This window comes from Hippichthys cyanospilos, chromosome 7 (genome assembly GCF_059441005.1).
Source record: "Hippichthys cyanospilos isolate Australia breed blue-spotted pipefish chromosome 7, RoL_Hcya_1.0, whole genome shotgun sequence".
NCBI classification, from domain to species: Eukaryota; Metazoa; Chordata; class Actinopteri; order Syngnathiformes; family Syngnathidae; genus Hippichthys; species Hippichthys cyanospilos.
The window spans coordinates 22,555,471-22,578,824 of NC_142375.1; the positions used below are offsets into that span (position 1 = coordinate 22,555,471).

General features: G+C 43.4%; 1 protein-coding gene across 5 annotated transcripts in view; it reads right to left on the bottom strand.

Moving 5' to 3' along the window:
* Positions 1-23,354, bottom strand: part of lrba (LPS-responsive vesicle trafficking, beach and anchor containing) — a 192,523-nt gene that overhangs the window by 104,180 nt on the left and 64,989 nt on the right. For all 5 annotated transcript variants that reach the window (XM_088418509.1, XM_088418513.1, XM_088418512.1 and 2 more), the window contains exons 34-35: positions 12,443-12,507; positions 11,507-11,615 (exon numbers count right to left, since the gene is read on the bottom strand). In XM_088418509.1, the coding sequence (XP_088274635.1) occupies positions 11,507-11,615; positions 12,443-12,507 (174 nt within the window). The remainder of the gene's footprint in view (positions 1-11,506; positions 11,616-12,442; positions 12,508-23,354) is intronic.

A 23,354-nucleotide genomic window follows, 5' to 3' on the forward strand; every position in this document is an offset into this window, starting at 1 on the left:
AAAAAGGCATTTCCCAAAAGTTCACTTCATAAATTGCGCCCTCTTCATATCTGACAGAAGATCCATAGATATAAATCACATTAGAGGAGGCTCGTTTCCGTAAGCGCCTTAATTATCAATCTTTGTCTCTTTGCGCCCCGTGAGCGAGGGGTGTACAACGCCGGGAAAAATGAGCGCGCCGTCTGACTTTGGTCTCTATTGGCATTATACTTGTCTGGGTTTTGCCAAAGTCCGCGCAAACAAAAACTTCATTGAGCGAAGCCAAGGTAGCTGAAAATTCAAGTCCAAAACACATAGCTGGCCTCATGAAACCGCACAGTTAGGCTTGTTTAGAAGCGGAAGACCAACGAGCAGTTAACGACTAGGGTCGCTCCCGTAAAGTGGATTTTTCAAATGTTAATGAAGGTCGAGTCCAGGAAAAGGACAGACGCGCCAGTCTTTTCGGGAGGGGGGTGTACAGGGACGCGCGCAAACTAAATTAACCCTTTTTGCACACTCTTTGCAAACTATACACGTTGGGCAAGTCGGTTATATTTATAAAGGCCCTCTAAAAAATTGAAAAATTTGTAGTCTGTGACTTGGTGATGACACTTTGACACAGCCATTGACTGGTCTCTACCGCCACCTACCGTCCCGAGGTGAAACACAAGTCAAACAAAGAATTTTCCGTCTGCTGACATCGTTTGAGCGCCGCTCAACGGAAAGCTGCAAAAATTGCAGGAAAATCATCGTCATAAATCCTAGTAAAATGCATTAGAAAAATTGTAATTATAATGGTTGTATATGGGCCAAAATGGGCCATATGGGCATTTGTTTTCCCATTGATTCTGTTATGATATTAAAAAAAAAAAATCAAAGGGATATTCATATTTTGCCACAAGGGTTCAATTGTTTTGGGTGGCGTGACAAAGTTGACGTTTTCGGTAGCCGTAGCAAAAATGGAACCCTTCGGTAGAATTTACACCTTAGGATTTTGGGGGCCAGTCACGACAGCCAATCAAAGAGTTGAACAAATTCGATCAAATAGTGGGGGCAATGTGTCTTATGATCACGAAAGATGATATATTTTTGCTGTCAAACAATTACCAAATTTTCCGCACTATAAGGCTCAGCTAAAAGCCTTGAAAATGCTGATTTATAATCCGGCGCACCTTATACGGTACATAAATCTCCAGTTTTCGTTTTTCGGGAACAAAAATATTGATAACTGTTTCTATATTTTCAATTCTAGTTTCTTCGAAATATCCACGCTCTTGGCGTTTTCTTCACGGGCGTCTTTGACTTGCGTTTCGATTTTCAAACGCGGGTCCTTGAGACTTACGCCCCATTAAGACACAAACGTCCACCCGGTTTCTTGTTGAGCTGTGAAACTGGTGTTTGGAGAGAGGGGGGGGGGGGGGGGGGCGCTACACACATTAGTGAGTTTTCAGGCATGTCGGGAAGCCCGAACGCCATCGGTACGTCGGAAGAATAATAATAAACAGCATCTGGCGCCGGGGCCCTAAATACTCGGCTCTGCCATTTACCAAAACGGATTGTGACTTGGCCGTGATGACTGGCGACACTTTAATAGTGGTCAGCACCTTCCGGGACCTCGCCTGCTGGAGTAGACGGCGCCTCGACAAAGACCAAAGGCGAAAAGTTGGCGTTAATCGAGTCAATTACGCAGATTGGAGTCTCCCGCAATTTATTTGCCGCTCAAATAAATAACAGTGGATGTATTGTGGGGTGGAAACGGGGAGGAACGGTGCGGGAAAAAAAACGGGGATGGTCTCCAAAAACCACATCATGGTACAAAGGAGCAAAACCATGCTAGAATCAAGAAATTATGGAAATTCCTTTGATTTTTTTTATGATAACATCAAAAAAAACTGAGGAAACAAAACAAAGGAGCTGAGATTTCCAGCCGATGATTAAAAATTTGAAAAAACACAACGATTCTGACATTTCTATGTGGTTGCAGATGGACGTGCGAGATTTTGTGGACAAAAATAATCTTTGTCCAAATTTTGGACCATATAAAACCATAATTCCAATTTTTGAGATGCATTTTTTTAGGATTTATGACATTGATTTGCCCGCGATTTTTGCAACATTCCGTTGAGCGGCGGTCAAACTGTTAGCAAAGAGAAAATCCTTTGTTGACTTGTGTTTCACATCAAAACACTAGGTGGCAGTAGAGGTCAGTTAATGGCTATGTCTTATCATTACGTCACAGACTACATAGACAGATCATACCATTTTTCAGTTTTTTTGCAGGTGTTAATAAATTGAATGTACATATGTAAGGATAGAACTTATAAGGTTATATTTGTACTTTTTTTTTTTTGCTCTGTTTTCACTTATGGCTTGAAAAGAGCCGCAAGAGACGCTCCCGCGAGATGGCAAATTTGGAGTCATTTCACGAGGAGGAAAGAGAAGAAAAAAAAAAAATTGTCGTCACTATGACGCACGAAAAAAGTGACACGGACCCGCTCCTGAAATTAAACAGGAAGTCGGCCATTCTGGTTGAAAGCTGTCATTGTGGGCAAATTGCATCGGGGGGGAAAAAAAGGCAGGGGAAGTTTGGAAAAATCGGAGCCGACACTAGTTTCACCGATCGAGACGAGACGGAATAGACACAGGAAAAAGTCTCAACAACTCAGACCGATATGGAATTAATTGAGCATTTTGGATCAAATCGATCATTGCATTTTATTATTAAAGTTTAAATAAGTGGATAGAACTCTCAGTACTCATTATTTATTATCTTCAAAGCCTCCAAACTACTAAATCAGTAAGTGTTTCTCAAGCACTAAACCAGCATCAGCCATTCAGGCACTAGGTCAGGGGTGTCCAAACTCAGTCCTCGAGGGCCGGTATCCTCCATGTTTCACAAGTTTCTTTCCCCTCCACAGCTGATTCAAATTATGAGGATCGTTATCAGGGTTCTGCTGAGCTGGATGTTTAGCTGATGGTTTGAATCAGATGTGTCGGGGTAAGAAACCGAGAAAACACGCAGGATACCAGCCCTCCAGGACAGAGTTTGGACATTCCTGCATTAGGTGGTGCACCAAGACAGGCAACGGAGCCGTATGTCAAGACTGTCTTTACAGATGGTTTTTTTTTTCCACTTAAGTACTGCTGTGGTATGACTTTTCCACTGGAATAATTTAACATTATTTTTGTTACTTAACCCATAGGTGTGGAACTCCAGTCCTCGAGGGCCGGCATCCTGCATGTTTTCCGGTTTTCTTTCCCCAACACACCTGATTCAAATGATTAGCTCATTAGCAAGCTCTGCAGGAGCTTCCAAATGATCCCAATCATTTGAATCAGGTGTTTTTGAGGGAAAAGGTTTGAAAACATGTAGGATACCGGCCCTCGAGGACTGGAGTTCCACACCTGTGACTTAACCTTTAACCTAACTCTTTTTTTTTATCAGAACTGATCCCAAATTTGTTATACCTCCCGTTTATTAGAGGGAGGCTTTTCACCAGTTCAGCATTGTGGATGGATATTTTTAATTCACCAATTTGTAAAGGCGGACCCGATTTGGTCAACTTTTCCCCCCCAGCTTTTCTTCCTGCAACTTGTACAAAAAATGTAGACACCATCCTGCACACAATGAGTTCTCAAAGACTTTTAAGGCTAATTCAACCTTTTTTTTTTGCCAATTTTGGCTAGGTTACAGTTTAGCCTGCTGCATTCTTCGCACGGCGCGCCCTTGACTCCAGAGCCCGCGCTCAAAGATGTCAGCAAACGCGAAGTGATGGAGTAGAAGGTTTCTTCTCGAAGCGGAGGAGATGAAGAGCCTGCCAGCTAAGCGCGGTGACCATTCCATTAAAGACAACATAAGAGGATGAGGAGGAGGAAGATACTTTGCGTTAACCTTGATGGCTGCTCGGCAGGAATCTCTTTCAACTGGATTAGATTTTTTTTTCTTTTTTTTTTTATTCCTGGAGGGAGGGAAAATCAATAGCGGGGAGCGGCGGCATGACAGCGGCATCATTCCAGAATTGAAGTGGCTGTCAGCCATTGTCATTTGCTGACTTTTGTTCGCCATTGTTCTTTTAAATCCTCATTTTTCTCCCGTCCTCGAATGTTTCCCCCTCCCCGCGCTCATTGTCCCAAATCCCCGGTGGTGTTTTATGTCGCAATTTGGAAACTCCGGGGCAAGGGATCAAGCGCAATAGGGTCTTTTTTTCCCCCCCTTTTTTGTTCTGAAAACCACAAATAAAATAAAAATAGCCGGCCTGCTCCCATTTTGTGTTCCCTTCACGTATTTGCATTGCGGGCTATCAGAAAAGGACGAGGCGGATTCCCCGCCGTCATCCGGACCCCGTTTGTTGTAAAGCAAATCCCGCGGGAGTACTTGTCAACGCACGTGAGAAATTGGAGACCCTCGCGGAGCGACGGGCCGGCGGATGTGCCGCCGAGCGTCAAGAGATTGCAAATCAAGCGTGCTTGCGTCTTGGACGAGAGCCTTAAATCCCCGCCTCCGCTCTTTTTTTTTTTTTTTTTTCCCAACACCCTTGGACCTTCCACTGTCACTCTAATTGATAAACACAGGGCTGATACGGTGTAATGAGCCTCTGTTCTCCTGCCAATTATGCCGGTTAACCCTCACAACCCAGCCAGACGACGAGAAGGAGGAGAAGGACGCGTCATGTGACAAGTGCAGCATTTAGATAATGATGAGAGTGAACTCGCACACTCCCTCTTTATTTGCATTGGGGAGCAGTTGCTAGATGCACGTTTGGCTACAAGGTGACCTGAAAAGTTCTGAAAAATTCTCTCCTGACGCCAGTCTCCCTGAATGGCATGTGATTGGCTAGACTTGTCTACCACGGCAAAGAAACAAGGGAAAAAACAAGAACCTATGACAGAATATATATATTTCATTTTTCATCTTATTTCAAACAAATATACCGTTTTCCGCACTATAAGGCGCACCAGATTATAAGGCTCACCCTCAATTAATGACATCTTTCAAAACAGTTTCCATATATAAGGCGCACCAGATTATAAGGCACACCATCAATTAATGATATATTTTAAATCTTTTTCAATCCCAATATAGTAATACTCAAAGTAATAATAAGTCAATAACGCTAAACTGTCAATAGCATAATAACTCAATGTCAATATGGCCACACAGGTTTAACTGTAAACACACAAAAGAAACAGATAAAACTTACTTTATCACTTCATTGCCCATCTACCAATCCCAATCTCAATATTGATCCATATATAAGGCGCACCTGATTATAAGGCGCACCGTCATCTTTTTAAAAAAAATTAAGGCTTTTAGGTGCACCTTATAGTGCGGAAAATACGGTAATTTGGGACAATTTAGACAACTCTCACCATCGATAACGTTCAATGAAAAGAAGCGACGACTACAGACACGTTTGTGTTAGTCTGGTTTTGTTCAAAAGTGATCAGTACGAACGGCAACCGTCAGGCTGTGAGCGTCGAAGCAATTCATTTGCTTCTGTTAAACTGCCTTTGAGAGGTAATCTTACTGCTATTGACAGATATGGAGTGATGCTTGCTAACGGTTGATTTATGCTAGGTGCTGCGATAGATGCAGCAGGCGCCATATAATTCATGGTCACTGTAATTACCGTATTTCTCCGTGTACGAGTCGAGCTTTTTTTCCCCCTCATTTTCAACGGATAAATTTGAATGCAAAATCAGTCATATCATGTCATTTATAAGGCTAAAAACGATTATATGTACCTATAATTCGATATAGCACGCCTTATTGCCTCTTTGTCGCCAACAACGAGACTGCGTGGATCATTTTTCCGGCGGACCCATTATGAAAAGTAAAAGAAAGACTGACTTGCGTAGATGTATGCAGGAGGGGGGCAAAACGCAACCTGCTCTCATCTTGCCACAGTCATCACTTGGCTGAAGAAAGCTTGAGCAGAGCATTTCTGGAGACCTCCATTTCATACAAATTGAATGGGTGCATGGATGACTACCCGTAGAAAAGTAACGAGGAGGTTTTAAAGGGGAGGAGCTATTTGGCATGTCTATTTTGACAAATTCGTAAAATAAAGCACTGAAACTTCAAATCGTTTTATGACTGCGATATTTGTTTCAGCATTTACGACATGCGCGCGCGTACATCGCCTTGCGCTTGTCTCTTTTGCGTCCTCCCCCACTCAAAACCGCAACTGCAAGTTATTCAACATACGATGACGAAATGCATCGAAAAGCGCTGCGATTTCGCCGTTTTAATAACGCGCGCCATGTGTTTGAATTCAACGGCTACAATATGGCTAAGTCCATTGTACAAACAAAGAGAAAGGGGTGTACCTCCGTTATACACGCGACTACCGATTCTGGATGAAAATCCACTGATAATACAGCACTCAGTCGGACAAAAGCGATTACACTAAACCGGGTACGTTATTTTGGCGGTGGATGGGGGGGGGGGTCAGTCAGACTGGCAACGAAAGGAGCTGCCGAGAAGGTACCAAGAGACTTCATTACGCTGACAAGACAGCAGGACTGAGACAGTGGTGTTCCCCCGATGGTCTTCTGCTCCAATCTGCCGGGAAATGCTTGTACAGCACAAAAGAGATGGCAAAACACGCCAAGATGAAATATAGATTTTGACTGCGGCGTTCCGTATTAAGACCAAACGCCGCGCTTCGATAGGCACTGCTAAACTTGCTTGGCGCTGTCCGGATAAGAGATTGTTTTCGACGACGGCGTACCGCGTCACAGTTTGGACACGGACATGACAGCTCGCGCATAGTCGGTGGCTGCCGTCAGTCACAAGATGGCGAAAATAACTTTCGGGAGTCGGGGCTGCCACAAGTGCGCCGCGGCAATCGCGTTCGTTTCAGGAATAAAAAGGACTGCGAGCAGGTAAGACGCTGGATGGCAGAGGTGACCCGCTTTGACCCCCGGGGGAAATTTCTTTGAGCGTTCCCCGGCAAAACGGGCGTCCGTCGGTGCCGACCAAGCGCCCGCCTCCGGGATCATTTTAAAATCCGGGCGGAGCAAAGACGACGACGCCGAACGTTAATTAGCGCGCTATCGTCCGGCTTTCGTCGGATCTCTCCCAGCACCGATTCAATTACTCCGTATAACAGCGGGGGGGGGATAAATCCAGAGTGCGTGTATATAAAAAAAAAAAAGGATGAGGAAGAATAGAAACGACACGGGTCTCGCTCACGCTTCCCTATCTGGACCTTCTTATCTGCCCTTGTGGCCCTGAGAGCACCACATTTCATCCCTAATGAACAGCCCCATAAAAAGAGAGACTTCGATTTCTCCCCCCCCGGCCGCCCCCCCTTTTCTTTTTTTTTTTCCCTATCTTTCCGACTCCCCGCGAGATATCGCCGTCTATCATTTCTTGCGTTGTGATCTGCAGATTCCCTTCACATTAAGGATCCCATTAGATAAAGAACCTTAAAAGGTAATTGGATTTCCCCACCTCACCAGCTCCACTTCAAGTTATCTTCATCTGGAGTTTGCCCGGAGACCGCCGTAATAACTCACCCGCCCTCCGCTACCAAGATTACTCAGTTCCGTCCGGCGGAGTTCCGAACTGGGACTACGTTGTACCCGTTATATTGTGTTTAATCTCCCTTGCTAGAACACAGATTTGTCATGGTTTTTTTTTATGGGTTTTACATTATACGGGCAAGGCCAATGTTACGCCGATTCAATTTTATTTCTATAGCAGCGAAGATGAGTTCTCTGGAGGAACTTTACATATGGACTGGGTTTCCATCTACGGTCCTCACAAATTACCAGAACGAGGAAATTTAGATTGTCGCTTTGGGGGAAGCAACATGTCGGGCACAACTGAGTTCTAGTGAAGTAAGCGAGAAGAAAACCAAGTGGCAACCATTTTGGTGGAATTTTGAAAACAAAAAACGGCATGAGCACTGCAAATGCTTTCTTAGCTTACAACAAATAAATTGTAATGCTGTCAAATAGACATGGCTATTAATTGAATTACCGTATTTTCTGCACTATAAGGCGCACCGGATTATAAGGCGCACCTTCAGTGAATGGCTTATTTTAAAATGTTTTTCATTTCTAAGGTGCGCCGCATTAATAGGCACATAGAATAGAAGCTACGGTAGTGGCTGGAGTTGCGTTAAGCATCCACTAGATGGCGCTAAAAATACATATATATGTTTAGGATTGATACATTTAAACTGAAATAGTCTTTTATTAAAATTAGGATAATGTCAGGTTATGTTAGTCCAGTGTTTCGCAACTATATTTTTCCAGGCCCCCCCCCGAGAAAAGAGACCCCCCCCCCTCCAGTCGATACGATTATAACTGATGAAAATTGTTTAAGTATACCTACACACGTATCCTTTTTAACATTAACAACAGAAAAACGCAATACAAATCAACTTTCAACAACTGTTATTTATACGGGTTATAGCCTAGTCTGAAACGGAAAAAAAAGTGCACCAAAGTGCCTGGAACTAAAAGAAAATGATGAAAATTAATACTTCATATTGCAATTACATTCCACATGACAAAAGCAAAGCCTTTTTCCCGGGATCACCTCGCGCCCCCCCAGGGGGGCCCCGCCCCACTATTTGAGAAGCACTGTGTTAGGCGAACAGAGAAGTCCCTCAGGGTCCACCACGATGTATGGAATGCAATTTTCCCAAAATATTACATATGCTCATTGATATTGCCCTTTTACTCCGGTCTGCCTTGTATTGAAAAAAAAATGCAGTAGTCAAAACAATAACGTATCATTTTAGATGGATCGCAACTTAGCAATTTACTGTGAAATTGTGAGAAATGACTGAAAATTTGCGTTTTTTTTTTTCAAATTTCTAATAACTGATCATAAAACGGCCGCAAGCCGAATCGGCCCCTGTCGAGAACTGATTCCTTGATATCGGCCTGGTATCGGCACGGAAACCGATACTCACCCGTCACTAAATGCAACCTGAAAAGTTACAATATGCAACGCTGTTAAAAAAGTGAGTCCGAAGGTGAAAAACATTTGTAAACACCTCCTCTGGCGCAAGGGGGCGGGAGCGTGCGTGGGGGTTGCTGGAAAACACTTTCATTGTTTCATCGGCCTGTTATTTTTATTGCGGCAGCGCCAAATGAAAGCCTGGGCTCCATCAGACTGAAACAGAGCTCGCGCGCGGGCGAAAATCAATACGGCAATATCAGAGCGGGACTTATCAGAGGCGCTCACTTCTACTCGGGGGTCACCGAGGAGCAACCCGCATTTAGAATTGGGGGGGGTTTCAATTGTGAAAAGAGAGTTTTGAAGATGAACAACAGACGCTGTCAATTAAAGACAAGTTACAGCTTTCAATTTCTCGTCAATGATATGCGACCGGTGCATGCGGCTGATAGCGCCGCGTCATTGAAAAACATAACGTGGCCGGACAACGCGCAGTTTTGTTCGAGAACAAAAGATAGAAAATCTTTGTCTGTCGAAAACTACTATGAGCATGTCTTTTTGTCTTATACGTAGAAAACGTGCCTCGTTTTAAGAAATTCTTCTTTGGAGCGATTGTTTTATTTCATTTGAAACTAGATTGTTTTTGTAATAAATTGGAGGTTCAAGTGAAAACTCGGATTGTTATCATGTTTGGTCAGCTACAGGCTTCACTCTAATTAGACTTCCGGGCGCCGCTAATATAACCGCGGCTCTCCGTGAGACTACAGCCAAAGGGAAGGGAAGGGATAACAGTACATTTACTGTATTAAGTTTAATCGTTTGATATTTAAGTAAATATGTGTATTGTAGTAATACTTAAGAATGTCAGGACTATCCGCTAATATAACCGCGGCTCTCCGTGAGTCTACAGCCAAAGGGATAGGAAGGGATAACAGTACAGTTACTGTATTAAGTTTAATTGTTTCATATTTAAGTAAATATGTGTTTTGCAGTAATACTTAAGAATGTCAAGTATAACCACGGCTCTCCGTGAGACTACAGCCAAAGGGATGGGAAGGGATAACAGTACAGTTACTGTATTAAGTTTAATTGTTTAATATTTAGGTAAATATGTGTATTGCTTTAATACTTAAGAATGTCAAGTATAACCGCGGCTCTCCGTGAGACTACAGCCAAAGGGATGGGAAGGGATAACAGTACAGTTACCGTATAAAGTTGAATTGTTTCATATTTAAGTAAATATGTGTATTGCAGTAATACTTGTCTTAAGTATATCAAGTAAATACTTTTCACATTTATAAAAATCATTTCAAAAGTTCCGGTAAGATACCTTGCACTTTTTCCACTTATCGCAGTGGTTCCGATCCCGATTAACCATGAAAATCGAGGGAATATCGGGAGGAATGATTGATATATATATATGAATGTTGATCATTTGGTGCATGGCATCTATTTGAGTGCTTTGTGCTAATGTTCACACGTCAAGTTGTGTTTTTGGCCACAGAAGAGCTTTTGGAAACTTCTAATCGGATTTTTTTTTCCTCTAACCCCGAGGATATAGATTAAATTCGCTTAGGCTAAAACTGGTCTCCAGGTCATTAAATGCAATTCAAAGAATCACCAGTACCAGCATAAAAAAAGTATAAAACTGGAAAGTATGAGAAAGTGCCCTTGAAATAAACTTCAATTTTGACTTTAAAGCACAGGAGGAGGCGCTGCGGCCTGCAGTTTAGGACTGGAGGTGCGGACACACAGTCAAGCCTTCAGGCAAGAATCTCTCAGGCCTGTCCGCAGCTTTTAATGCCGAGCTGGATCACGGCGAAGGTGAGGATGCCATATTTCTGTCATGGGGCGGGAGTATAATGGACAGGACCTGGGCAGGACGGGAAATGATTGCGAGGAGATCTCGGAACGAAGGAGGGCGGAGGGCGCGAGCCGAGCTGCCCACAGTCGGGGAAAGAGTTCCCGCTGAATGGCGGCGTTTGTGCTTCGCAGAGGGGGTGTGGCCGCTACGCCACATTAGCGCAATGTTTGCTTAGCGCCATGCGCCGAGCGCGGCGTGTCGTTCGCCCCGAGTTCGGTTGCGACGGACCCGACTCGACGGGCGGCTTCCAGAGTCGCCGAGTCAGCTCCTCCGAGAGGCCGGGTCCTTCTTGTTTTTCGGGGTTTTCTCGCAGAACGGAACCGGATTAAGCGGTTCTTTCCACGTGACGGTCGGAGTCGGGGGTTCCTCTCGTCGACTCTCTTCAAGTGTTTCGTTTGATTCGGAGCCAAGAAAAAGTTTTGCTTTTTCATCACTTTAAAAATGAAACCGCGAGGTGATAAAAGGAAAATGAAAAAGGTAATAAATGAAATAGCAAACAAACCCGTTGAATTCTGAAATCCGATTCGGACAATTTGAAGTGAACCTTTGCGTGGTATTTTGTCCAATCGTTTCATCTGTACATCAAAGCCATTTCACATGATAGGAAAAGCATCGAAAGCAAGCACCAGGGAGCTGAAATTTCACCCGGATTTTGAAAAGGTCTCAAGTTTCTTCTCAATATGTATGACAAATAAACCCCTGTGCATTCCCAATTGAAAACGGCGTATTTGCATTGGTCTTACCTCGAAATCGGCATGTTTGTGGATGTCTTCAGCCCTCTGCCGGCTGAGGATGAACTCCGCCTCGTTTGCCACGCGGACCAGGTGGTCTTTCATGGTGTGACTAAGCAGCCTGGGGGAAGAGGATCATTTGCGTCTTTAGAAGAACGTCACTCTGCTATCCTGTCCGTTTTTTTTGGGGGGGGGAATAGAAAACTGGACAAAATCGTGGAGGAGCCATAAAGCGGCGCGTCAAACAGGCGTACGAAATGGGCAGAAAATCGAATTTGCGCGCGGGAGCGAGACGGCGGCGTCCCGGGGTGCGGGCGCTAATTGATTTGTTAATGATATGCATCTGACAGGAGGGGCAGAGTGCGTCCGGCCCCGTCGCCGCTTATCTACCCTAATCAAACAGGCATGTTACGGGCAAGGAAAGGAGAAATTCTCCGCGCGGACCCGAAAGGTCAGCGGCGTGCAAAGTGGAACAATAACAGACGAAGGGCCGGAGAGGAGGGACCGCGTGGGGGCGGGGGGGGGGGGGGGGGGGGGGTGACTGTAACCCAAGCCTGCTGTTTCAGCGCGGGGCAGCAGGGGAGCGGAGGCGCCGGGGCCTCGGCGGGCTCTCCGGACCTGACCCTGCTATCAATAACCGCTGTGATGCCTGCGCGCGCAACACTTCGCCACTCGCAAATTCTTCTTGTTTGTATCCGCGCCGAAAAACTTTAACGGGGTTCCCACTACTCTCAATAGGACATTGCCGCCAAGTATCAATGATTGAGCGGTGTCTTTTTTTTTTGCACCAAGGAGTAGCCAACACAAGTTGACAATATAACTTGGAAGTAACAAATTCTGCTGAATTTACACCAAAAAAAAAACGCTCTCAATTTTGTAGCGAGTTTTGCTGTTTTTACAATTTACAATGAACAGCGGTTAACTGTCCATTTTTTTTTGCTTGCTTACCTGCCTTCGTTGACCAGCTCAATAAAGGCCAGTCCAGCGTTCTTCTGGATGGAGTTCTGCCATTCCTGCAAATACAGTTAAAAAAAAATTATGGAAATTATTTTATATATATATATATATATATATATATATATATATATACACACGTGTGCAGTGCCATCTAGTGCCATCCCTAGCTATTACTATAGCTTCTATTCTATGCGACTTACAACGTGGTGTGTGGCGCACATGTGTGTGTGTATATTATATATATATATATATATATATATATATATATATATATATATATATATATATATATATATATACACGTGTGCAGTGCCATCTAGTGCCATCCCTAGCCATTACTATAGCTTCTATTCTATGCGACTTATAACGTGGTGTGTGGCGCACACAATGTGTATATATATATATATATATATATATATATAATTTATTTGGATGGTATGAGCCCAAAACATGTGGAAAAAGGTATGCAGAAATCATCCACTGATTATCAGTCAAAACAAACGACTCAATGGAACGATCGGCGGGCCGAATATTTCAGAAGTCAGGGGACCGCTTCGGCGTGAGAATTAACCAGCGACGCTCAATATATATATATCATGAAAAAAATATATACAAATTTCCTCCTCTTTTCGACGCGGTTTTGCTTAGGAGGTGTCAGTCCAAACAAGCCGACCGCAGAGACCCGCCATCGGGGGACGACGAGACGAGGGAAGGCGGGGTCGGGGGGGGGGGGACGCGGCGGTCGGCGCGACTCATGTTCTGGTCCGACGTTTCAACACCCTTCGACGCGAGCGTCAAAAGAATAATAAAGCAACAAGGTTACGGGGGCCTGTCTGAACCTCGCCTGGCTTTTTTTTTTTTTTTCCTCTTCCCTCCCCTTTTCCCTCACTTCCTCTCCGGGGAGTAGAAGAAGTATGCATGAAAAACCTCATGTGAAAGAGTTAGCGACTAAACTACTCTCTAAGAAAAACACGACGTGCCCTTCGAAGCAGCTACAGTACATATTTCCACATCACTTAATACAAATGAGCCGTGTTTTGACAGAGAACTTTATTGGACTCTTAAGGTCATTCTGTTAACTGTATAGACTTGTTCCCTAAAGTTCAGCTCAGTTTTTCTCCAGCGTGAGTCATGAAAACAGGGCTTCAGAACTTTTTTTTTTTTCCTCTTTCAATCAGCACGCATATAAGATGTTTTGTCAGCTTCTGACATTGTGCTTGATTTATTACAATTTAGTAGCGCTCAACCGTCAAGTATACTGTCAGAAAAAAAAACACATTTATGCAAATAAAACAATGCTGTATGATTAATATCTAAAGTATAGGTAAGCCTGCAACCTTTTTAACGTTAACAAAAGAAAAAAGCAATGTAAAACAAATTTCAACAACTGTTAATTATTTTTTTTACAGCGTTTATACAAGTTACAGCTTAGTCTAAAACAGAAAAAAAGTACTGTATTTTCCGCACTATAAGGCGCACCTAAAAGCCTTAATTTAAAAAAAAAAAAGCTGATTTGCGCCTTATAATCAGGTGCGCCTTATATATGGATCAATATTGAAATTTGGATCTGTCTTTTGTGTGTTTACAGTTGAACAAGGTTGCTCATATTGACATTGAGTTATTATGCTATTGAGAGTTATTATTTGAGTTATTATTGTTATTACTTGGAGTATTACTATATTGTGATTGAAAAACTGTTAAAACTGTTAATCGAGGGTGTGCCTTATAATCCGGTGCGCCTTATATATAGAAAAAGTTTTAAAATATGTCATTAATTGAGGGTGCGCCTTATAGTGCGGAAAATATGGCAATCAAGTGGATCAAAGTGCCTGCAACTAATTTAAAAAAAGAGGAAAATTCTTGTTTTATTGCAATTACACCTCACGTGACAAAAACAAAGCCTTTTCCCTGGGGGCCCCACTATTTGAGAAGCACTCAATTAAAATGAGGTAGAGCTGCAAATTTGAATCATTCAGCAGTCAAAATGTCATTTCGAACCGAATGTATTCTTTTTTTTTTCAGATTTTTACAAAATGGGTCTCAATTGACAGCTAGCACTGTATATAATAGGAATCAGGTGAGAAACTCAACGCCATTTCACACTGGTAAATAATATATTAGGATGAATAAAGAGGCTTTTGTCATGCATACATATGGGAAACATTGCCCCTGCTGGTAGGATGGCAAAGTGCTTGATTTGACGGCGTTTTAAATGTTGACATCGCCGAGGATCAGCTTCATTAATCTTGGCAGCCAGTATCCTAATCACGATTAAAATTCGATCAATCGTGCAAAATGAGGCAACAGGTGACAAGCAATATTATGAATTAAATATTAATAAATGAGACACATACTAACATATTGAGGTACGAAAAGTATAACACCGCTTGTAAATAGATGTACCTGACCAATCCTGCACCTTAATGTAGATATTTTCCGGTTCATTTCTGCGCAGTCACTTGTTTGTTGTTTTTACTCTTTGTCTTAACTTCATATTCATTTTATGACATTCGCGTGGACGGCAAAGTACGAATTTCCTTGTGCGGTGAAACCCGTTTCTACACTTGCGCGCATGACAAGAATGACTTTGACTTGATTTCTTTTTCTAACTCAGCTGTCATCATGTCGCGGGCCGATAGAGGAAACCGCGTGTTTATGCGGACCGAGCGAGCCTTCGGTAAACTTAGGAAACCCTTTGGGACAAAGGTATCACAAGACGGGGGCGGACTGAAGGATCAATTTCCAAGAATTCCTCGTATAGTCCCAAACGCCTTTCATATACGCGATGACTTTTGAAGTAACGTATACGGGCCAACGCCATCGGAGCCGATCAGTCGGCCGAAAACGGCACGCGCCGCCGCCGCGCTTAACCTCAAAGTCGCGACTGCTTTTTGTCCCGAAAGATCCTTTCGTTGACCGTGTTTATCAGACGTTCCAAACAAAGCGAGCGCAACGGGAGCCCGCACTCGGGAGGCCGGCACTGAGCCGCTCCTCATTCTGCGGCCTCCGAGTTGAAGGACATTAAACACGAGTGCGGCTTCGCCCGCGGCCGAGGGGATATTCCAGACCGGAGCGGGCCGGGTTCCACCCTCTCTCGCGCTCGCTTCCTCCGCAAGCCGGATTTCAAATAAACACCACAGGAAGTCGGGCCATAAATAGAGTCTCTGGAGAAGCAAACCTTACATTTCCTTATGCGATTTCTTGTAAATACTCGCCGGCCGTCTCGGTGCAAAACTCAGGGCCGGCTTTACGCCACGTCAAATGAGGTCGTTCCGTCAACGGAATACGGCGATGGATGATGTACACGCATACGCGCGTCTACCCCAAACAATACGCCCGACTTAATATAAAACACCCGGGGTCAATCGAAAGCTTCACCAAAACAGAGCAGGGGTCCTCCATTAAAAGTTAAACAGGTCCAAGTTTGCAAAATGCATTTCAAGTCCATCATCGTGTTGACGTAACATGCAAATTGTTTGAGCAAATATCTGAATTTGCAAGCTCCTCATTGTGACACAGACAGTAAATGTTTACTTCCAAATTAAGAGCAAATGAATTGGAACCTTGACACAACGTGTTAATTTGTTTTACATGACTCCTTTGTGAAATGCTGGATGTCTTTGTTCAATTTTATACACACGAGGATTGTCATTCATCCTCTGGAGCTCCCAAAAATACAAAAAAAAAAAAAGGACCATAATTCCCATATTGATGGAAAGTGCCCCACAAAGGTCCCAAAATGAAAAAGGCACCCAAATCTCCATATTCATAGAAAATGTACCACAATTTCCAGTATGATAGAAAGTAACCCAAATGAAGGAATGAATTCCCGGAGGTCCCCCAAAAAGTATTACCAAAATTCCCATAATGACCCCCTGGAGGTCAAAAATGAAAGAAAAAGAAGCACAATTCCCATATTGATGGAAGGAGCCTCAAAATGAAGGTTAGTAACTCTTGATGGAGGAAAGCATCCTTGGAAGGCCTAATATTTCCATAACGATGGAAAACAACCCCGAAAATGCCCCAAAATGAAGGACAGTACACCCCGAAAGTCCCAAAATGCAAAAGTTAAAAAAGTACCCAAATCCTAAGTACCCCAAAAGGAGGAACGGTCCCATAATGACCCCCTGAAAGATGAAAATGAAAAAAAAAATGAAAAAAGTAAAGAAACAAAAACAAACCAAAAAAGAACAACATCCACAAGATGACAGGGATTAAGTAGCCCAAAATGAAATTAAAAAAAAAAAAATCAAAGTTTTCATAAAAGTGGCAAATAACCAATTAGAAATAAAGTACCCCAAAACGAAATACCCCTGGAAGTCCTAGAACGAAGAAAAGTGCCCAAACTATCCAAAATGAAACGAGCACTAAAATTCCTATCATGATGCAAAGTACCCCAAGATGAAGAAGAGTACCCCTGGAGGACCCAAAATGAAGAATTATTAATAAAAAGGTCAAGGGTTACGAAAATAGATGGACTAATAGGATAGATGAGCGTTTAAACAATCTTTCGGTGTCGCTAAGCAAAATATGCCAAGCGCGCTTAAAAACGTATTAGTTCTAAAAACAATTCCATTGAATTTGTTGCTTTTAGCCATTCGAACAAGATGGAGGAATTTTCAAACTAAATAACCAGAACCGGAGCCAGAATTGAACTCTTAGGGAACGCGACCGGGGTTCGTTTAACGTAAAGCGAGCGGAACAAAGCACGACAAAGCGTCCGCTGGCGCTCGGAAATTAGCTTTGACGAACGCCGTCGGCGTTTGTCGGACACAAGACTAATGGCGTCATTACCGGTCACGAGGTGGCTACTCTCCTGGAATTAAAAAAAAGCGATGACCCCGATCTGAGGAGAGAGCTCGCTGATGGAATATTGGATTTTTTTTTTTGGTCATCCGGCGGTGTCGCGGCTTTTATGGCCGCAAAAAGGGGAGGGGGGGTGTAGAGGGGGGGCATATGACCACCGGCGCCCCTGATGAGAGGATACAAGCAGCCATTTGTGAACTCTCACCTTTAACCCGACCTGCCGACAGACGATAGGGTCGGGAGCGTGGGCCGCCCCCCTTGATCCCCATTGGAAGCCGGAGGGAAAATGGAGCGACGCGGCAATGGCGGACGGAGCTCGCCTTGTAATGCGCGCGCCCATCGCGACGTTGAGCCTAAGCACACATGTAGCCACTTCCGTCATTACAGCTGATTATCCGTAATCAACATCCAAATATACCGCCGCTGCCGGGTGAGAAAAAGCAGACCTCCGGGCTTGAAAAAAAATTAAATGAGAAAAAAAAAAAAAGCAAGCCTTGGCCGTCTCAAAGCAACAAAAACACTTGTGCTGTTTGGTGGCCCAACGCACATGTCAGCCCCTTCGCGTCAATCCGTTTTGTCGGAAGGAAAACCGCAAAACTAAGAACAAAAGTCCCGGTGGGTGGCAACCTCTGTTACGACAACAACTCACACACAGGGTGGAAAACACATTTACACTTTTCTTATGAAGGGAGAGAGGGAGCAGGGGATAAAGATAAAGGAAGGTAAGAATGAAGGAGGGAGAAAGAAAGGAAAGAAGGAAGGAAATAAGGAGGAAAGAATGAAGGATTGAGAGAGGGAGGAAAAAGGGAAGGGATGAAAGGAAGGATTTAAGAAAGATAGAAAGAAAGGATGAAAGGAAGGATTTAAGAAAGAAAGAGAAAGAAAGAAAGATAAAGGAAATGAAAGAGGGAAGGAAGAAGGAAGGAAATTAAGCAAGGTCAGAATGGAGGGAGGGATGAAAGAAGTAAAGAGGTAAGGGAGGAGGAAGGAAATAAAGAAGGAAAAAAAAGAAGGAAATAAGGATAAAACAAGGTGGGAATGGAGGGAGGGAGAAGGAAGGAAAAGGAGAGAAAAAAGAAAGGGATATAAAGTAAAGAAAGAGAGGAAAGGAGAAATTAAGGAAGAAGAGAGGGAGAGAAAAAAGGAAGGAAGGGATATGAGCAAAGAAAGAGAAAGAGAGAGGAAAGGAGGAAGGAAGGAAGGAAGAAGAGAGGGAGAGGGAGGAATTTGAAGAAAGAAGGAAATAAAGAAGGAAAAAAGGAAGGAAGGGATGTAAAGCAAAGAATGAGAAAGAAAGAAAGAAAGAAAGAAAGAAAGAAAGAAAGAAAGAAAGAAAGAAAGAAAGAAAGAAAGAAAGAAAGAAAGGGAGGAAGGAAGGAAGGAAGGAAGGAAGGAAGGAAGGAAGGAAGGAAGGAAGGAAGGAAGGAAGAGACAACAGGAAGGAAATATGTAAAGCAAAGGAGAGGAAAGGTGGACGAACGGAAGGAGGGAAGAACAGAGGGAGGGAGGGGGAGAATTTGAAGAAAGAACGATAAAAGAAGGAAAAAAGACAAGGACAAGAAAGGAGAAATGAAAGGGAGTGTGGAAGAAGTAACCGTCTCACAATGAGAGAAAGGAAAACAGGACAGAAAGAAAGGACAGAAAGATTGAAGGATGTGAAGAAGGAGGTATGGGAAGGGAACCAAGGAAGAACCAGCTTGAAGAACAAAAGGAACTGTTTGGAAGAACGCATCAAGGTAAGAACCAGGCAATGAAAAAATGGAGGACCGAAAGTGGGAAAGTTGGATGAAGGAAGATTAACGCAGAAGAAAAATGACCAAATACATATTTTATCAATGTTTATAGTCGTTCATTTATATTTTGTTGATGGAGGAAAGAATTTCCCACGCTTTATATCTTGAATTCTATTCAAACCCGATGATGAAGAACCAAGACCCACTTGAAGTCCACAAGGCTTTTGACGTGGTTCACGTTTAGCTATGTACCGAACCCAAACTGTAAATGTCCCAATAAAGTAGTGACGAAAGGTGCGAGGCAAAGTTCAAGGGTGAAGCATTTGCTTGGGGGTAATTGTTTCCTCGTGTTTGCTCCAAAGAAACGGCTCCAACGCTCGCTAAAAGGCGTAATAGCCGTCCAGGGTGCGACAACTTTTGAGGCCCCCGATCCATGGGAATGACAAGAGCGAACTCGTTTTTTTTTTCCAAACAATCAGTCAAGTCGGAGACGTTAACGAGCCTTTGCGCTCGATCTTATCTGAGGGCTCCCGAACACGTTTTTTAGCAGCGGGGTGCCGGGCCGAGCAGCGGGGTAGGAACATAAGAAAAGATTCCAAGGTCTTCGGCGCGGACGACCCGCCGGGTAAAAAAACAAAACTTGAACGTGGGCTCGCCGCAGAAAAAGGCGCTCAACTGAAACACGATTTCTAAATTAAAAGCTTTAAAGGGAGCCTTTTCTCTTCAAAAGTCCAAATCACGCCATCAGTCAAAAGTTTGGAAACGGCTCCAAATTCTACTCATTCCACGTCATAAAGTACCATCCGCATCAAGAAGCTGCCTAAAAAAATACCCGGAAATGCAAAGGTGCCTTTTTTGAACAATCCAAATCAAGAACCATAGATTTTCATAAACATTTTTGCTATCTAAATAATAGAGGTGTTTTGATACAATTATTGCATACTAGATATTCTCCCATACTGTAGGTGGCAGTAAATGGACTCTACAGGATACAACAACGCAACTCTAGAACCGAGGTAGAGAATGCTAGTCGATTCAAACGGTCGAAATTCTTCCAGGATTTGTTTAATAGACTCCTCATCTCTCCTGCCAGGAGTCGTTTACGGTATTTAGGTCACGGTAGTCCTTTTCAGCCAAATCATAAAGGTGATTGCACCGACACACTTTCATATGCAATAGTTTGTCCGCCATGTTTTGTGCGCGGTATAGAAATTCCGGAAGGTACGCGTTCTGGAAAATCTGGCCGACGTGGTTGCCGAAAAAACGTCATTTTGACGGGCGTGTCAAGCATAAACCAAGCTTCAGTTATACACAAGTTTCTTTAAAAAAAAAACAACAACATATCATAAAAAGGTTTTCACAGTCACCAGGTTGCAAAGTTTATGACACTTCAACGAACCACCTACGAGTCCAAATTGAAAAGTTGAATGAAATTGTGAAAATATCGCAGCTTGAGTTCAGGGCAAGTTTTCGTACATTAACCAAATTGGTTACTCCCGATTTAGGCAAATAAGAAGCTAATATTTTTCTTAGTTTAGCCATAACTTTGTCGGGGGGGGGGGGGGGGGGGGGGGGGGGGCTCTGATACCATCTTGTGTCCTGTGCGGGCAATTCCAAACAGTTCAAAGCTAATTTGATCTACTTGCGGAAACGCTCGTTTCCTACTGCCCCCAAATGGTACGGAAACACGGAACAAATAAATTGACATACATAATACACAAGCTGTCCAAACGTTCATAATGTGTCCGTTCATTTTAAGGTCTCCTCCCCGCCGCCTGCATAGCTAGCAGAATGAAGTGCCGGTTGGTGTTAGCGTGTTTTCTCTCCGTCTCGCAAAAGAAGTGCTTTTCCACCACGCGACCCCGTGAAGTGGAGAATGACAGCGGGGGGGGACGCGGCGCCGCGTGGCACAGCTGTAAAGGGGCACCGGGTTGGGGATCGGGGGCGGGTTAAAGGCGGGAAGAATAACAGCGACTCGCACCGGTCTTGAACTTTTCGCCGGGGCCGTTTGACCGCGCAGCGTGGCGCGCCTTCTGACGGCAACGGAGGAAAATGATGGCCCGCAAAGTATTTCTGTCCCCCGGATCGGCCGCATTCCTCGCCACTTCTCTCACCTCTCCGCCGGACTCCCCGAGTGGTCGGCGCGAGGCGGTCTGCGACTGATCCATCAAAGCCCCGCTCCGAGGAAATATGACCGCGGGACTTGATTTATTGCTATTCCGAGGCCGCGTTCCACTTGAAACAACTTCGACTTTGCAAGTAAGGAGCCATAAAAAACGGTACAATTTTCAGCTCGGTTGTGTTTTGGAACAGGTAGGCGTTGTTGTTAATTAGTTTTCCAACAACTAATTTGGGGGAAATTCGTGGTTATAAATCATTAACTCTCGCCTTGGCGGGGATCCGCGCTCATTTAGCGGTATGCCAATTCATACGTAAGACTACTTGGGTTCGGATGTGAGTACAGATGTGGACTGCTATATTAACGTTTTTTTTTGGGGGGGGGGACTAATTTGAATCATCTGTGACTTGCGTCTGCTGTAAGATGAGGAACAGAGAGTTAAGATCACACCGCTACATTAGAAAAGCTGTTACCATAGCAACGCGCTGTTTTCCAAGAAAACAATGCTGAGGGTTTACGCATGCATGAAAATTCATGAAATTTTGCACATGCATCAAGCTTGGGAAAATACTATAATTTTTTTTTTTTAGTTTATTGTTTTTTTTTTTTTAAATAGCTGCTAGCCTTGCTACAAATTTTTAATGATGTAGCGCTGGATCAGGGGTGTCCTAACGTGTTCCGTGTACAAAAAAAGAGACTGACTTTTTTTAACTTACTAAAAAAAAAAACACTGTAAAAATTTACAGTACCGCAAAATTTACCATAAGCAAATGTTTACACATTGTTTATAAAATGTATTTATGAAACAAATGAGACAAATAAGGATTTTTTTTTTTAACCCCGAACTCTTAAGATGCTGTCTACCATCAAAGCTTTTAGGCCATGTCAAAATGTTTTTATATCTTTTTTTCCGTCTTTCTTTGCAACATAGTTTTGTGAATCATTGACTTAATTTAAGGAGCAATTTTTAAAAGTTAATGGAAACACAGTCCATGTGTTTGCATGAGGCACAAAGCCCAAAATTTATTTGCACGATGCATTTATTTCGTGCCTTGTGTAATAGCAGCGTACGCGGCGGGCCGCCAAAATGTGGACGGTGGGCCGCAATTGGCCCCCGGGCCATATTTTGGACACCCAACTCTACGAACGATGGTAAGCGGTTCCCCGGTTTTGGGTGGACCAGATGGATTGAGTACTCCTGATCTCTACCGGCGGGGGTGTGAACTTCTCTCCGGCCGCTAACCTGGAGGTCAACGGGTGAAAGGGTCAGGAGGAGCAAAGTGTTTGGGGAAGTCAATGTCTGCCCCCCCCACAGGCCGACAAGAGAGCTACCCATCTGTTAAACAGGTTAACTTTGACTGGAGCCACTGGGAACAAATGATAATGTGCCCTAAGTGGATTACTGGAGGATTATGGAAACCATTGGGTCAAAGCTAATTGTGAGTTATTTATAGTTCTTCTGATCCATTTTGGACAACCGAAGGGTAACGTTTTTAAGATGACGCATGATGTTCTTGTAGGCGTTGTCTCAAAAAGTACGTCGAAGGTGGCTGGTGGTGCTACGGAGAGGTTTGTTTCTACTGGGTGAAATATTATACTACCGTATTTTACGCACTATAAGGCGCACCTAAAAGCCTTTTTTTTTAAAGCTGATGGTGCGCCTTATAATCAGGTGCGCCTTATATATGGATCAATATTCAGATTGGGCTTTGTAGTATTTGTAAATAACTGCAAAAATGTTTCTTTTTTTGTTTTTTTATCGGAAACCCACTCAGAAAGTAACAGAAACAAAACGTCATGTATACTTGTGTGTCACATTAGTTTCTCTGGAATAGTACCGTATTTTCCGCACTATAAGCCGCACCTAAAAGTCTTAATTTTTTAAAAAGCTGATGGTGCGCCTTATAGTCCGGTGCGCCTTATATGTGAATCAATATTGGGATTGGTAGATGGGGAATGAAGTGATAAAATAAATTTTCCCTGTTTCTTCTGTGTGTTTACATTTGAACACGGTTGGCCATATTGACATTGAGTTATTATGCTATTGAGAGTTTAGAGTTATTATTTGAGTTATTATTGTTATTACTTTGAGAATTACTATATTGTGATTGCACTGGAGGAAAAGTTCCCTGATAGAAATCTTGCACTACATGTTATACCATGCCGTTAAAAGATAAACCGTCACGGAAATACTCATAAAATAAAACATAAGACGGCTGTTTATTCATTTTGGGAGCGAATGAAG